At 40.4% G+C, this 16,750-nt stretch overlaps 1 protein-coding gene across 1 annotated transcript in view; it reads right to left on the bottom strand.

Annotated features, from left to right (window-relative positions):
- Window positions 1-16,750, bottom strand: part of ZNF521 (zinc finger protein 521) — a gene marked incomplete at its 5' end in the record, with an annotated part of 285,658 nt that overhangs the window by 245,506 nt on the left and 23,402 nt on the right. The window contains one exon of the mRNA XM_010828990.1: window positions 8,222-8,401. Within this exon, the coding sequence (XP_010827292.1) occupies window positions 8,222-8,401 (180 nt within the window). The remainder of the gene's footprint in view (window positions 1-8,221; window positions 8,402-16,750) is intronic.

Here is a 16,750-nt window from a genome sequence, read left to right on the forward strand (position 1 = left end):
TTCACTTTCACTTTTCACTTTCATGCACTGGAGAAGGAAATGGCACCCCACTCCAGTGTTCTTGCCTGGAGAATCCCAGGGACGGGGGAGCCTGGTGGGCTGCCATCTATGGGGTCACACAGAGTCGTACACGACTGAAGTGACTTAGCATAGCATAGCATAGCATAGCATAAGCCTAATTAATATATAAATAGATAATTAATTAATATATAATGAATAATAACAAAGCACGAATAATGAATAAAGAAATCATGTAGAAATATGCAAACCAAAGGTATAATGCCTTAAGCCTAATTAATATAAGCTAAAGTGTTAAAATATCACATTTATTTCATGTAACTTATTTCAACTAATGATTTGAAAAGGAAAACAGCAAAACAAAGAAGTTCTAAAAACAGTTTCAATATGCTTCTGCGAAAACTATGCTTCATTCAATAAAATGTTCCTTTTCCTTATTCCCAATGCAAACCAAACTTGCTGTTAAGAGTACTTGATTGTCAAGTGAAACCAACCAGTATTTAAATTCCCACAACTATATAACACATGTTCAATCACTTTCACTTTTTCTTTAAATTCTTTAGTTAAAAAAAACAACAACCCAGATGTCTAAAAAAAGTCTTCAGTTCACAAAATCTATGTGAAGCTTCCAAGAAGCCTCATAACTCTTAAAATCAAATTAAGTGAACATGCTATTTTATACTGACGTGGTGTCCGATCATTGGTTCAGTGACTTTTCCTCAAAACTGTGAATCCGTACAATACCAATATTGGTAAAGGACTCACAGATCTGCCTAGGGTTAATAAATGCAATCTACAAATATGTTCTCTGAAAATACAACCACCTTGCAGTCGCACAAACCTCTACCCAGCCCTCTCACCAGTAGTATGGTGGGCCAGAGGGTTAAGAACTAACATGGTGCTGTTAGTTTTTCTGCATTTGCACCCAGGCAATTCACATTAATGATGTGAAAGAACACTTCACAGACAACTCAAGTTTGCAAATTAGCAGAGAAGAGAAAAATGACTCAGAACAACAAGCGTACAGTATTACCAAATGCACTTTACACATTTATCCTGTTAAGTGTAGCTTAGTTCTGACGATTTACAATGCTGGTTCTTACTCAGTTTTGTCAGCATAATAAAGTCTCCATAATCTCAGCCTTCCCCCCGCCCCCCAGCACCCTGCTATTAAATCTTTGTTGAGAAGTGTGATGAGACCCCTTTGGCTTCCAGCCCTCCCTACCCCCTGAGGGAATTGGCAAGAAATGATAGGGTTTGTGGATTAGGAAAATGAGAGGTTCTCTATGCTTTTCCTTCTTTAAATATATATTTTGATAATCTGTCTTCTGCATCAGAGAGTCCCAACAGCATTAGTGTTGATTCCCCTCCCTTCCCAGCCTCCAGGAAAAACAGAGCATGGCTGGGGCGAGACAGGTGCTTTCCAACTACTGCTACAGCTGAAGAGCAGGGTTTAATTTTTCCACCTTTCCCCCTATACCTTCAAGCAGGGATGAGATAAGATTTATTTGTTCATCTTGGATTGCAGACTAGAGGGCAATTGCCGTGGGAGACAAAAAAGAAGGCCATCCTGTCCCTCATTATCCTACGGGACTGCTCTGCTGCTTCCTGGGCCAGAAGCTTGTCCAGAACAGCACTCACCTTCCAGAATCCCCCTCAGGGATGCACCGCGTGAACTGTGTGTGTGATGCCCGAGATCTCTGCGCCCTTGCTGGTCCACTGTCTGTGAGTTCAGTCCAGGCCACTGGTGCCTACTCACGAACTGACCTGGGGCATAACTGATGCCTGAGCTGACTTTCAAACCTGAGTCTAAAATGGATCATCCTGGTCCATCTTTGACCTTCGTCTCCCAAGGCCAGGTCTAGTCTAGGCTCACTTGGCAAGACTGTACCAGGATTTCAAAACTTTCAGTTTGGAGTGAGTCAGTTTTCACCTTGGCAGGCTCCCCCTTGGGGAGGAGAGTCACCAAAGAACTGATCTCAAGTTACCACAAGCACTCAGTTCAGGATGGGAATCTCATGGCAGGGTTTCTCCCAGTTCAGGGTGAAACTACCCTGACTAACTCCCATAGGTGTCAGACCACAGAATACCTCTGCTTTCTGTTACTGTGCAAATCAGCAGGTTTTAAGACTTTTCTCTCCCAAACTACTCGATAGCTAATTCTCCTATACACTTCCAGTTGTCCTCTCCTTCATACAAACTATTCACCAAAAAATTTTCAGGCTCTGATCTAGATGGATGTGACCACACACGTAAGTAAAGACTTCAAGATTAACAGACGGGAAGCCAAAAGGAGTAAGGAAGAAAGCTGAGAAAACAGCAAGAGACTATAACACAGCCAGAAAGAGAAAAAAGAGGGGATGTATAAAGACAACAAGGAAATGAAGAGTCTTGAAACAAGGATAAGAAGAAGCAAAGGAAAATGAACAAAGATACAAATGAGACTACATGAAATTAAAAGAAAAAAAAGTGAAAAAGAAAAGAGTAAAATTAAAGGGGAAAAAAACCCCAAATACTAGACTAACATTTTGTCCTCTAGAAAAAAGAAGCACCAAGAGTTAACTCAAGCAGCAGGAAACTAAATTAAGAAGAGTAGGACCTTCTAACTTAGAGTAAAAGGTTTTAATCAAGCAAGAAGGTAAAAGCACCATATTACTTTTTTAATTAAAATGCTACCAGTGTCTTTAATCTCTTCCAGATTAGACTGAAGGGTGTGTATGTATGCGTGCTTGCTGATCTCCTTCAGTCATGTCTGACTCTTGGTGACCCCATGGACTGTAGCCTGCCAGGCTCCTCTGTCCATGGAATTCTCCAGGTGAGAATACTGCAGTAGAGAGCCACGCCCTCATCCAGGGAGTCTTCCCAACCCAGGGATCAAACCCGCATCTTTTATGTCTCCCACATTGGCAGGCGGATTCTTTACTGAAGGGTACACTTAGTCAACTCAACTCAAGTTTGAACTCTAACACTTTCAGTTCAATTCGGTTCAGTTGCTCAGTCGTGTCTAACTCTTTGCGACCCCAACTGAACTGAACTGAAAGTGTTAAGAGTTCAAACTCGAGTTGAGCAGAGACTGAAGGGTACCCTTAGTCAACCCAAGTTTGAACTCTAACACTTTAAACAAATGTAAATCATTCCTAATTTTGTTCCTCACCCTTCTGTTCTCTCCCTGATCTTCCCTTTCTGCTTTTTCCTCATCGGTCTACCACCCTGAACATCATAAACAGGACCAAAGCCCATCAGCTTTACCTCTTCTGAAATATTTCATTAAATCACACATACGCCTCTGTTTTCCTTCCTTTGTTTAAAATGTTGTGGGATAAAATGATGTGAGCATAGACTAGGATTCTAAGATTTTAGAAAGCTTAAGATTAAAACAAACCAAATATTTTATTAGGGTTTGAGGTTTTTGAGGAATAAGAATTTTTAACCCATAGGTATTATCTTCACCATACCATGTGCTGAAAAAAATCAGCATTTTCTGCACTGATATTAAAGTTGTATAATATATAAAGAAATATATTACTGCATACAATATATAAAGTTATTCAGGAATAATTTTTTTTTGCTTCTACTCTATTTCATAGAGCTGGACATAAAGATAATTCCATGGTAGGAACTCAATAAAAGGTAAACACTAAATAGAATTAGAAGGCTTTTCTTTTTTAATATTGAATTTTAAATTTAATCTTTCACACGAGAGAGACACTTTTCTCACCTAAGGTAAGATTTCTTGCTGGCATAGTTTAAATTGGCCATATCAGTTGCATTCCCATGTCTTCACCCTAAAGTTAGCGTTGATTCCACATAAGTAGAACTTCCCTTTAAAGCTATTCCACTGAAAATAGAATCATATTAATGGTGCACTTAATGGGATTTTCCAAAAATTATGCATTCTGAGGAGAAAATGCACTAAATGAAGTCAATTAAGTGTACATGAGTTAGAAAATGCAAATAAATCCACAAAGAATACCTATACACACCCAATAGAATGCTTAACTTGAAAAGGCAAGCAAAACAAATGTTATCAAGGACGCACAACTTGAACTCTCAGACAATGCCGGTGAAAAGTGGGAAATGGTGCAACCACTTGTGATCGAGATTCAGAGGTTTTCCACAGAGTTAAGTATACCCTACCCTGTGATCCAGCAATTCTACTCCTACTCAACTCAAGAGAACTAAAACATACGTCCACAAAAAAGACCTGTATAGGAAGGTTCACAACAACTTTATTTATGGTAACCAAAAACTAAAATAACCAAAACATCTAGCAATAGGAGAATGGAAAACAAATGGTGATACATTCACAGGTTGGAATACTACACAGCAATAAAAAAGAACCGACTTCTTATACATACAAGAATGAATCTTGCAGATAGTGTGCTGAACAAAAGAAACCAGACACACGATGAGAGTTCACACTGTGTACGTATTAGAAGTTCTGGAAGAGGCGAAACAAACCTGCAGGTAAAAACTTCAAAGCTAGCTACTTTTGCTGGAGCATTACTGACTGGAAAAGAGTCAAGAGAAGAGAAATTTCTAGGAGATGATCTTAAGAGGGATATGGGTCACATGGGTATATGTATTTTATCAAAACTCATCAAATGGTACCCTGAGGACTTACAAATTTAACTCTATATAAATCATACATTATAAATTATAGCATTAATAATGATAAACAACTATTAAACTCTAGTCAGTTGGTCTGCTTATCCTGATGATATGAGTACGTAATTTTTAAACTACTTACTGTGTGTTCTAGACTCAGCAACTGAGTATATATATTGAAGATAATGGAAGCTAGGTGGCTCACTACTCGAGAAGGCAGTAACAAACATGGAGAGAAAAAAGATTGGGATGTTCGACAAGTGCTAGATTGAAATGATGGGCATCAGTAGAAATATTGGCTCTTGTTAGAGAGAGAAAAATACAAATATGTGTATATATTTGTGTATACATACATTTTATAAGCTATATTATACAGGTATTATACTAAGTGCTAAGTCACTTCAGTCCTGTCTGACTCTTTGCAACCCTATGGACTGTAGCCCACCAGGCTCCTCTTATTCATGGGATTCTCCAAGGAAGAATATTGGAGTGAGTGGTCATGCCTTCCTCCAGGGGATCTTCCCGACCCAGGGATTGAAACCTCATCTCTTGTTGTCTCCTGCTTTGGCAAGCGGGTTCTTTAACATTAGCACCACTTGGGAAGCCCATTACACTAAATACACATATATATTTCCTCATTCTATCTGCTGAGATGGTTTATAACCAATGATGGATCTTTATCAATGAGTACACATAGTGCCCACATCTTGATTTCTAAATACCTTGGTCCTCTTGAAGGAACCAGGGCTCCTTGGACAGAAGATTGATTAGGACCAGAACATGAGGAGCCTGGAGCATCTGTTTGAAGGAGAAACTGAATCTATCCTCAAATAGACAGAGACATATTAAGCTGACATAGGATCCAGTTTGCAGGGACTACTACTGACCAAATTTCAGTGAATTTGAGCAAGCAATGATAGTAATGAATTATGACCCATGAAAGAAAATAAAAATCCAAATGCCCACAGTGATATGAACACAAAAATCAATGAATGAATAAGAAATTGTAGTCTAAGGCCAACTAATAAATATAAAAATTATAAAGCTAAAGTGGGTATTTCATGAGAATGAAAATATTTACATGGTGTCAAAGTGAAAGTTGCTCAGTCATGTCTGACTCTTTGCAACCCCATGGACTGTAGCGTGCCAGGCTCCTCTGTCCATGGAATTCTCCAGGCCAGAGTACTGGAGTGGGTAGCCATCTCTTCTGCAGGAGGTCTTCCTGACCCAGGAATTGAACCAGGGTCTCCTGCATTGCAGGTTAATTCTTTACCAACTTAGCTACCAGGGAAGCCTCAAAGTATCTTCCCACAAATTACTTATTGTATTTACCAAGGGAAAACAACTTTTGAACACTGGAGAAAGTTGGCAGATCAGATCAGATCAGTTGCTCAGTCATGTCCGACTCTTTGCCACCCCATGAATAGCAGCACGCCAGGCCTCCCTGTCCATCACCAACTCCCGGAATTCACTGACCCGCCACTTAAAACAAGTATTCATGTTAACCCCATCAACACTGGTAAAAATCAACATCAGATACTTCCTGACCTGATAAACTGAGAAGGGCCCAACATCACTTTGGTGGTATTCCTGCCATGGAAGTATGTCCAACTCTTAGTTGCTCACTCCTGTCTGATTCTGCAACCCAATGGACTTTATTTCACCAGGCTCCTCTGTCCAGGAATTTTCCAAGCAAGAATATTGGAATGAATAGTCATTCCCTTCTCCAGGGATCGAACCTGGCTCTCCTGCACTGCAGGCAGATTCTTTACTGTGTGAGCAACCAGGGAAGCCCCATGGAAGAATAGAAGCTGAATATAACCATAAGGAAACATCAAACAAACCCAATTATAAATAGGCATTTTATAAAATGCTGAGAGTTACTCTCAAAAAATGAGATCATTTCAGGTGAAAGGAGAAAAGAGAGACATGACAATTAAAAGTTATGCATGATCCTGAATCCCAGAGGAGAAAAAGCAAAACAACAAACAAAAACCTTGAAATGACATTGTTGGGACAACTGTTGAAATTTAAATATTGATTGTGGATTAGATAACAGTATTCTGTGTTAAATGTGAACTTCCCTCATTTTGATTAAGTGTGCTGTAGTCATGTAAGAGAATGTATTTATTCTTAGGAAGTACACAGGATATATTTAGAAGGGTGTGAAGTCTCCAACCTTCTCTCAAATGACTAAGAAAAAAAAATTAATGAGACAATGACAGAGCAAAGAGGCTAAAATACAAACAATGTGTGAATCAGATAAGTGGTAAACGAGAGTCACATATAATATCTTTGCAATTTTTCTATAAGTTTGGAATTATATCAAAAGAAAAGTTATCAAAACCCTAAAAAATATGTACACAGCCAATGTTTATATAAGCTTCATAGATTCTCAAACTTACATTCCAAAAAAGATGATAATAGGTTTTCTAAAAGAAAGAAGAGTCTAATAAACATGCTCACTGCAATCCCTTTTTGAAAAGCAACAGTGCACTTCAATAAAGAAGGCTATTTAATTGGATTTAATCCAATATTTCCATAATAATCTGCTCAGGAAACCTAGTTTAAATGGAACACCTATTAAAATCTTGCAAAATTATCAACATTCTGTGGAAAACAGTTGCAGAACCACTTGTCTAATAAATACATTTCCTACACATGGTTAGTTGAAGAAAGATTTGTGCTAGGAAAATAAGAGAAAGAGATCTACAAATACACACACACCGGGGCAATGTCAGTTCCAAATAATAAGAGAAAAATGACATGATTATAAAAAGGGATGTATATATAAAATGTCCCTCCAACTTTGTATAGTATGTTCCTGCAGGATATATTTTTAGGGAGTATAACTTTGGTAACCGAGTTTTACTTTTATCCAACCGTTAACTTGAACACGTCCTGTTTCCTGTCATTTTAAATCTGATTTTTACCATGAAACATAGAGGAGAATAGTTGCCATGACTTAAGTGAGCGCCTTCTGTGGGCCAGGCACTGTGCAAGGCTTAGAGAATACAGTGATGAGCAAGACAGCGTTCCTGCCACCCGTGAGCTTCCAGTCTAATGAGGGCGATGGAAAAGTTAACACATGCATTGAACACTGTGATATTCATGACTAAGCATAAGGCTTTACAGGGCAAAAAAGGCACTAAATTCAGCAAAGAGTGACCGATGAGGAAAAGTTTTCTTAAGGAGACGTTTAAACTAAATGAAATTCATGCATGCTAAACTTCTGGGAAAACATATTCAGAAGGTATTTTTAAACTTTATCTTAGCCACCCCATGTTAGGTTCTCCATCTACATAGTTTAAAAGACTACATCACTGTTACTTCTTAAAAAGGAAACAAAAACATATCCATTAGCCATCAATATCTAGCTAGGTACACTTCAATATCTAAGGATGATTGTGACACTGAATTTGCCATAAACCATTATCTTAGAAGACTTTCTAAAGCACTTCCAGACTTACCTAGGTACTCAAGTGAAAGAATAAAACAGCTGGAAGACAACAGAAGAGAAAGGAACAAACTGAAAAAAAAAAAAAATCAGAAATAGAACAGGGTGAGGAGACAAGAAGTGATAAGTACTGTTTACCTGTCAGCTGACATTGATTGATCTTGTGTTCTGTGATATCGCTCAGTGACTCGAACACCTGGAGGCAGCTGTCACAGCTGTGCACAGCTTCGTCCTCTAGCTCCTCCCCGTCTTCCGGCCTCTTCTTACAGTCTATTGCTTCTCCATCTTCAGTCTTGTCTTCAAGTTTACAGTTGGGGTCTGAAAAAAGAAATCAAGACTGTAAGTATGGGGTTGAAAGATAGGTTCTTTTCAAGTCACTTTTAATCTTGCTACCAAAAACAGAAACACCTTCTCCCTGGAAGCTGCAAAAGGAGGGCTTTATTGCAGATTTTATTTCAGAAGCATGGAAAAATGAGTCCTCCCTAAAATCTGTCAGTTCCTGATGACTAGAGCATCTCTCCTCCAATACATAGCCCTTTTCCCAACCCCTTTCAAATAATTTGCCACCCTTAAAGTTAACTTTGACATTTTTTTCACAGCCTTCTTTTTTTTTTTTTTTTTGCTTACAAGAGAGAGATAAATCACTTTTGAAATTAAACAGTCTCCAATGCAGAGGGGAAAAACCACCGTGCTTGAGAATGAATTCCTTTTCTGCTAAATATACTCTTTCACAGGAAATTACCAGAATTAGCCAAAAGTCTAGAATAAGCTAAGCTAATTACCATAGGCACGAAATTGACCTTTACTTATAAACTGGTCAAAACACACAGTTACCCCATTATTTGTTAGACGGCAATAGCAAAATAAGCTCCGCCACACAGCCAAACATTCTTGCAAGCACAAATTCAAGTGTAAATGCATTGGTATGTCTCTTGGTTTCAAAATCATCAAAAAACAAAACCAAATATACAAAGAGCAATTACAGATTATAATTGAGTCAACAACTTCAACTGACATTACTAGCCTCAAAGAGCTAAATAGTGGGAAAACTAAAAATGCTGCTGCTAAGTCGCTTCAGTCGTGTCCGACTCTGTGCGACCCCATAGACGGCAGCCCACCAGGCTCCCCCATCCCTAGGATTCTTCAGGCAAGAATACTGGAGTGGGTTGCCATTTCCTTCTCCAAAGAGCTAAATAGTGGGAAAACTAAAAATAGTTCCATTCTAACCCTAAGAATGATACACAAATAGCAAGAGGGACTAAGACAAGCAAAAACCCACATGATGTTTTCCCTTGGAGCTCAATAAATACTTCGTGATTTCTTATGCTGTCTTTTGCCTCATTTTAAAGAAGTACCCCCAAATATTTTAGTGCCGCTGCTCCTCTTTGCAGGAAAGCAGAGGAAGAGAGAGAATGCCTCTTTAGGGAAAACTGGGATAATAAAATCTGTGACTTCATTTACAGAACATTCATTTTGAATAGCAAAAAGTCCTCCAAAGTCAGAAGTAAATTATGTCTCAAAACAGAGTTTTCAGTGAAATAGTTACAAAAGAATTGTATCAAGGTACCTAAGAAATATGTAATATGTTTTCTGTAGTCATTTTTTTTTAATATGGAGGATAAATATTTGAAATATTGCAATCCAGAATTCACAGAATCAAATGAGCCCAGACTTCACTGGAAAGTCAATGAATGCCATCAGCCTCCCATCCGGCTATCGAAATTTCTGCCACTCTGCATGCCAGTTGCTTCTGCAAACCTGCTTCTACAACTCACAGTGCTGCCCTTTGGCTGGCAGTTGCTCCAAAGCCTTTCTTCACATCTGTAATAAACTTAACTATATCATCACCCTTCAAACGATTCCCAAATGCCCAAATCAACTTACATTTCAACATGGAGAATGATCTCTTGGGTTCATGAGGCAAAAGCAGAATCCCCAATTCAAAGAGCAAGTAGTTTTTGTTTATTTGTTTTCAAACAAGAACGTCGGGTTAAAGTAAATTGATAATTCGGGTTGATTTGTCATCTGGAAAATTATTATCTCCATACTCTATGCAGTGTCCGTTTCAATATACTGAGTTATAGACTGCTCATCCCTGGGGGAGTAATCACAGGACCTTTTTCATTTGCCCTGTTCTTTGCCCAGCACAGCACTATGTCCGGGTAAGTGCTTAGTAAATAGTATTTAGTGATGACGAGAAGGGAGAGGAGAGAGGAAAAAAGGAGTACATTAAAAAGTCCTTTCCTAGTATTTTTCCTGTGAATGGGAACAGACCAGTTACCTCCAAATTCAAAAGTATCTACATGCCTACATCTTCGAAAGCTGATGCAATGTCAAAGCACCACATTTGCCTTTGCTGGTTTCAAATGTTTCATCTAGCGCTACAGACGCAACAAATAGGTAATGGTTCAAAAAGCTCCAACAAGCTAAAACCGAGTGGTAAAATACTGCCAAATTAGAGCCACTCAGGAAAATAAGTAAGTGTCCCCACTACGGCGAACTGGCCCCCACACCCATTCAACCCTTGGTGGAAGGCAGCAGACGCCTACTGAACACTCCTGGTTGTTTAGCATGAGTTTCCAGTTTCTCATAAAACTGACAGCACTCAGGGAAATGTGGGGGCTGGGTCTGAATTTTAATATGATTATTTAAATGCTACGCATCAAGTCTGCAGGCCTGTTTGTTTTTAAATAAGGAGACACTCTGAATACTTTAAGTAGTATGCAGAGAAAATGATAAGAACTTGCCTTCCTTATTATTCAAGAATATGGGCACTTTACACGAATCCAAATCAAAAATATCAAACAAATAGGAAAGCCTGCATGATGCTTTAGGTCTTAACAGCTAAGGAATGACCCCGGTCCATGCTTCTGACACTGTGGCTAGTTATTAAAATGAGGGTCATTTTAAGACTAATAAAAAATGGTTTTGCTTCCACTTCTGCATTTACAGATAGAATCCTTCAGGGACTGAAGTCAGTCAAGCTTATTCACTTCTGCTGCAACTTTAGGATGCAAGCTCCAGCCAACTGGCGAATTTGTTTTTAGGTCACCACTTAAGAGGGACCCTCTGGGGGGTGGGTGCGATTACAGCCTCTGATGCCTTAGTGTAGTATAATGAGCTCCAGAATCTTAGGCTCTCTCCTAACGAGTAGATTGTTGTTGTTGTTGTTGTTTTGCCAACCTCCATGTCCATAAAGAATTCACTCTTGCCCATTCAAAAGATGCATTTATTTGTGTTACGAGTTTCCATTCGTAGTGGCGCTGGAAGATTCCAGAAAGCTTACATTGTCAACCATTTCTTCCCACAGGTGGCTACACTTCAATAATTGCACATGGCCTTAGTTAGGTAGTTTTTATAAAGTCCTTTGAGAGTCAATCATAAAAAATAATTGTATTACTCTGCTAGCCATTCAAACCTCTGACTTCAACCTAAGGGGTTATAAATACAGGGTCTGTGCCTGTGAACACTGCCCCACCCCCAACACCACTGCAGGATGGACAGCTGTTATTCCAACTCTCTTGTACTACAAACCCTCCCAAAGGGCAGTATTTTAAAGTACCTGCACATCTCCCCTCCCTGCACTGCGACTACCAACTCCATCACAGCCGCAGGCACCGTTCTGTCCACTGCCCTGAAGGAGGCCACCCAAACGTGTTTCATCCATCACACACAACCTCACATGCCCAGCCAACTTTCTGGCTCATCCCTTCTGAAAGGGCCCTAGGAGGCACTAGACTTAACAATGTTTGAACTTGGATAAAGGCTTAATTTTGGAACAAAGACACGATTATTATTATAAAAATAAATGGCGGCTCTCTGTTTTCAATTGTGTTAACATTACTTATAAATGGAAATTTAAAAGAAAGTGTGATTTTTTTCCCCTTATTATGTTCCCTGGTAGGTGGTTTCTTCCTTCTTCTCATCCTCCTCTTCATAAAGGTTGTTATTGCTACAACTTGGTTTAATAAAATTACAACTTTGGGGAAAATGAAAAATTGCGCTGGCTTAAAAGTGTTGGAGGCAATAAACCCATGGACTTCAATTAATTTCAAGTATGGGATCAGTTTAAGGCCAACCAGCAGAAATTCTATTCTGTCTATGTAAAAATGAGGTTTCACCACATTTACTTTTTATAACCTATATAAAAGTCAAGTAAAAGTAATGAATATCTAAAAGCCATCTCAGTGGACTGGCAAAGACTATCTGTATTCTTGAAACTCATCCTACATATTTCTCTCTGTGCAACAAGGATCCCAGGCCTGATCAAAGTTAAAAAATGTCAAACCACTGAGAACACAGCCCAATTTCCAATCCATCTCACTGCCTAGAAATGGACCTCCTTCCAAGCCACTTTTGCATGGAAAAGCACTGGCAAAAGTAAGAAAAACTAAGAGATCATGTGGTTATAATTATTACCAGGCAAGGAATATTTCTGCAGCTCAGTGGTAAAGTAAAACTCTGTCGCTTTCTGCTCCCAATAGTGTCCATCGCAAAACAACTGCCTCATTAAATCTCTGCAGTAAGATTAATATGCCGTAGCCGCACTACATTTATAACTTGGTACTCTATAAAAAGCACATTTAATGGTAAGAGCCAGAGCCTAGATACAAAGTATTACTATAAAAACTTCTGGCAGCGAATACACAGTGCAGGCCCTCTGTCCTTCTTGCCGGAGATATAAATGAGGCTTTTTCCTGGTGGATTCTAAGCATGAGGCTCTACCTTACAAACCAGTCTGTTTTTACGAGAGTGGCAGAAACACAGGATTCAGAGGATGATGTAAATATGAATGCAAGAAGACTACTTAACAACTAAGATTGGCAAGAGATGAATGAACCCAAAATACTCCACTTACACACACGCAAACTTAAAAACTGGACCATTTCCTAACAGTTTGTTCTCTGGTCATAGCCAGCTTTTCACCAGATTAAACAACCATGGCATGAATTACTCAATCTTAAAGCAACCCACACAGTGCCAGTAAGTTCAAGAAAATACCAGCTAAAATATGCACACTGCCTTAAAAAAAGAACAAGTCTTGGCTTCATGTGAATACCATGACCTCTTGGATCTGAATCACCTAAAACTACAAAACGCTAGATGGTCAATAAAAAGTGAGCTCAACACAACATTATTAGTGGACTAGTAAAAGTATGTTTTTGTTATTTTGGAAAGCGGCCTAAGTTCTTTCTTCCAAGGATATCTTCTGAAAATAAAAAAAAAGCATTATAACCCTAGTGTCTTATTTTCAGGAACTCGATGATGAATAAGTCAACAGATAATTTAAACACATGCATTCCACACTCAAATGTCCCCAGGTTGCTACGAATGATGCACCTCAAGTGAACAATAAGCTTGTGCCCCAAATTGTCTGATGTTGTTTTTCAAGTTCACATATAGTCACAGTGACTGGTCTTCTAAGGTTTACTGAAGTTCCACACCTAAAAAGTAAACCAGAGACTGCTCTTATTTAGAGCAAACCATGTCTGAAAGCACTCCTACCCTAGCACGCCTGTGTACTCAGTTGCTTCAGTCGTGTCCGACTCTTTGCGACCCCATGGACTGTAGCCCACCAGGCTCCTTTGTCCATGGGATTCTCCAGGCAAGAATACTGGAGTGGGTTGCCATTTCCTTCTCCAGGGGATCTTCCCCACCCAGGGATCGAACACATGTCTCATGCATCCCACGCACTGCCAAGCAGATTCTTTACCACTGTGCCACCTGGGAAGCCTCTAGAAATGTGCTCAAATTCCATCAACTGGTGTATCCTGATGCTAAGAAGAGAGGAAAAGTTACCTTTGGGCTACAAAGAGTTAAAGAGGAGCCTTCCTCCTTTACCAAAGGGTAAAAAAAACCAAAGGGTGGGATCATTATTTTGTGCTTTCTGGGCTCTACATATGCATTCTAACTGGAAATCCCATAAGATGAGAACAGACTTGGGGAAAATAAATCATCCATTGTTATAAAATCACAAGCAGGCTCTGATGAAGGAACAGGGCTGTCTGGACCCCACCTGCCTGCTACTCTGCTGCCTCCCCTTTTTCTACTGTCAAGAAAAAGTAAACAAACAAAACAAAAGCAAAAGCACTCTGAGGTGGTCAAGGATGCACATGCCCAAACTCTGGCCTCAACTGGCAGAACAGGGACAGCCATCGAGGTTGAGACCTGGTGATGACAACAGGTCCAGGGAGCTCAAGGAATCGTGGATACAAACGTGCTCTTTTTACTTTTCCTACAATGTTCATGTTCTAACCACTCTATTCTCTGAAAGTTGTTAAACTGTTTTAAAGAAAAAAGGGGGGAAAAGAGAGAGAGAGAGAGAGGAAAAAAAAAAAAAACCTTTTCATGTACTTTTCTTTCCTGCCTCTAAAATCTCATATAGAAAGAATTATCTCTATGTTAAACAAAATCACACAGTTGGAGTCTAGAATTTCGGTGGTTTTGCTTGATTGTTCTACAGGTCTATCACGGTCCTTGAGGACCAAAGAGAAATGTATCAGATGCTCTATTAGGAAGGGGCACATGCCAAATATGAACGTACGGCCACTCTTCTTTATACAATGAAATTCCTCATAGGAGGATGCTGAGTGGGAGGAAATTAGCCTTGAGAGAGGTTAAAACACACACACAGACACAGACACTCTGAAAACTACACACTCAAACTTTGGAACCAAATAAAGTTTCTCTTCTTCCAATCAGAATCCTATTCAAATTTCCTTCCTCAACTTCATCCTTATGTATCTTTAACATGAAATTTAGAAGAAAGCAATCCTAGCACTCTAACTTTCATAAAGAGGATTTATAAAGAGATTCCCACCTTAATCATTTAACCTTCAATTTGGGGGACTGTGGTTGTCTTGTTGCACCTTCAGCAAACAAACATTTACTGAGCATCCACATAGTAAGAGGCATTTGGCTAAGGCCCTGGGCTTCCCAGGTGGCGCTAGTGGTAAAGAACCTGCCTGCCAATGCAGGAGACATAAGAGACGGGGGTTCGATTCCTGGATGGGGAAGTTCCCCTGGAGGATGGCACAGAAACCCACTCCAGTGTTCTTGACGGAGAATCGATGGAAAGAGGAGTAGTCCATAGAGCGGCAAAGAGTCAGACACAACTGGAGCAACTCAGCTCGCGCACACACACACACCAGAGATGCAAAGTCTAACACCTGGTCCTTGTCCTAAGGAGCTTAAAATCTTCTGCACAGCTTCCCAACCAGTGGGTCAAAAGGGGGTTCAGGTGTTCAAGGATACCAACTCCACCCTCCAAGTGGCCACGTTACAGCTAGAGATAATTGGACACTGGCAGGCCAATTGCTTCTCCATTTATCCAAGTGTTTCCTTCAAAATGTTTCATTTTTCTGTGTGTGCCATGACATGAGAAGGGCTGGGAAGCACTGGGGCAGAGAAAAGGAGAGATGAATAAACCGATAACTGCAGAAGGTAGTGCTCAGCTGGAGGGGCTTTTCAGTTAGATGGTGCAGCGCAGAAAAATGTTAGCTAAAGAGGAGCAGCACTGGGCTGTTATAAAAGATGAGTAGCCCTGAGGACAGGCTTCCCTGGTGGCTCAGCTGGTAACGAATCCACCTGCAATGCGGGCGATCTGGATTTGATAGAGGAGGGCATGGCAACCCACTCCAGTATTCTTGCCTAGAGAATCCCCATGGACAGAGGAGCCTGGTGGGCTACAGTCCATGGGGTCGCAAAGAGTCAGACAGGACTGAGCGACTAAGCACAGCACAGCGCTGAGGACAAGTGATAGATGGCACTCCAAAAAGAGGAAACAGGGCACTCCCAAGGTGGGCCAGTGGTTAAGAATCCGCCTTGCAATGTAGGAGACGTGGGTTCAGTCCTGGTGGGGGAAGCAAGACCCCACATGGCTTGGTGCAATTGAGCCCAGGCCTTAATTAGTGAGTCCATGTAATGCAGTGGAATATCCCACATGACACAACTCAGACCTGATGCAGCCAAATAAATACATACACTTCCTTTTTTTTTTTAAAGAGGAAACATATGTAAAGGCAGAGATGCAAAACATGATGCTTTCCAAGAAGCGAAAGCTCTTCTATGCTACTCAAATGAGGGGCTCTGGATAGAATGAAAGGAAATGGGAGCAGTGGCAGAGACGAGGCTGGAAAAGTGAGCGGCTCATGAGGGAACTGCTGCTGCTGCTACTGCTGCTAAGTCACTTCAGTCGTGTCCGACTCTGTGCGACCCCATAGACGGCAGCCCACCAGGCTCCCCGTCCCTGGGATTCTCCAGGCAAGAACACTGGAGTGGGTTGCCATTTCCTTCTCCAATGCATGCAAGTGAAAAGTGAAAGTGAAGTCACTCAGTCATGTCCAACTCTTCGCGACCCCATGGACTGCAGCCCACCAGGCTCCTCCATCCATGGGATTTTCCAGGCAAGAGTACTGGAGTGGGGTGCCATTGCCTTCTCCGCACGAGGGAACTACTGTGGAGTAAATAGTCAGATGTTAACCTGGTGCTATGAGAAATCACTGGAGGACTTTAAGGAAAGTGACTGGTTTCATGTACATTTTAGAGAGATGCCCCACTGATGATTAAGAAGAAGGTTTGGAAAGAGACCAGAACTGGAAGCAAAGAGACCAGTATGGTGACTCTGACACAATGCAGGGAAGAAGTGCAGAGAGAGCAAGCTAAATC

The sequence above is a fragment of the Bison bison genome, unplaced genomic scaffold (genome assembly GCF_000754665.1).
Source record: "Bison bison bison isolate TAMUID 2011002044 unplaced genomic scaffold, Bison_UMD1.0 scf7180017864498, whole genome shotgun sequence".
Lineage (NCBI taxonomy): Eukaryota > Metazoa > Chordata > Mammalia > Artiodactyla > Bovidae > Bison > Bison bison.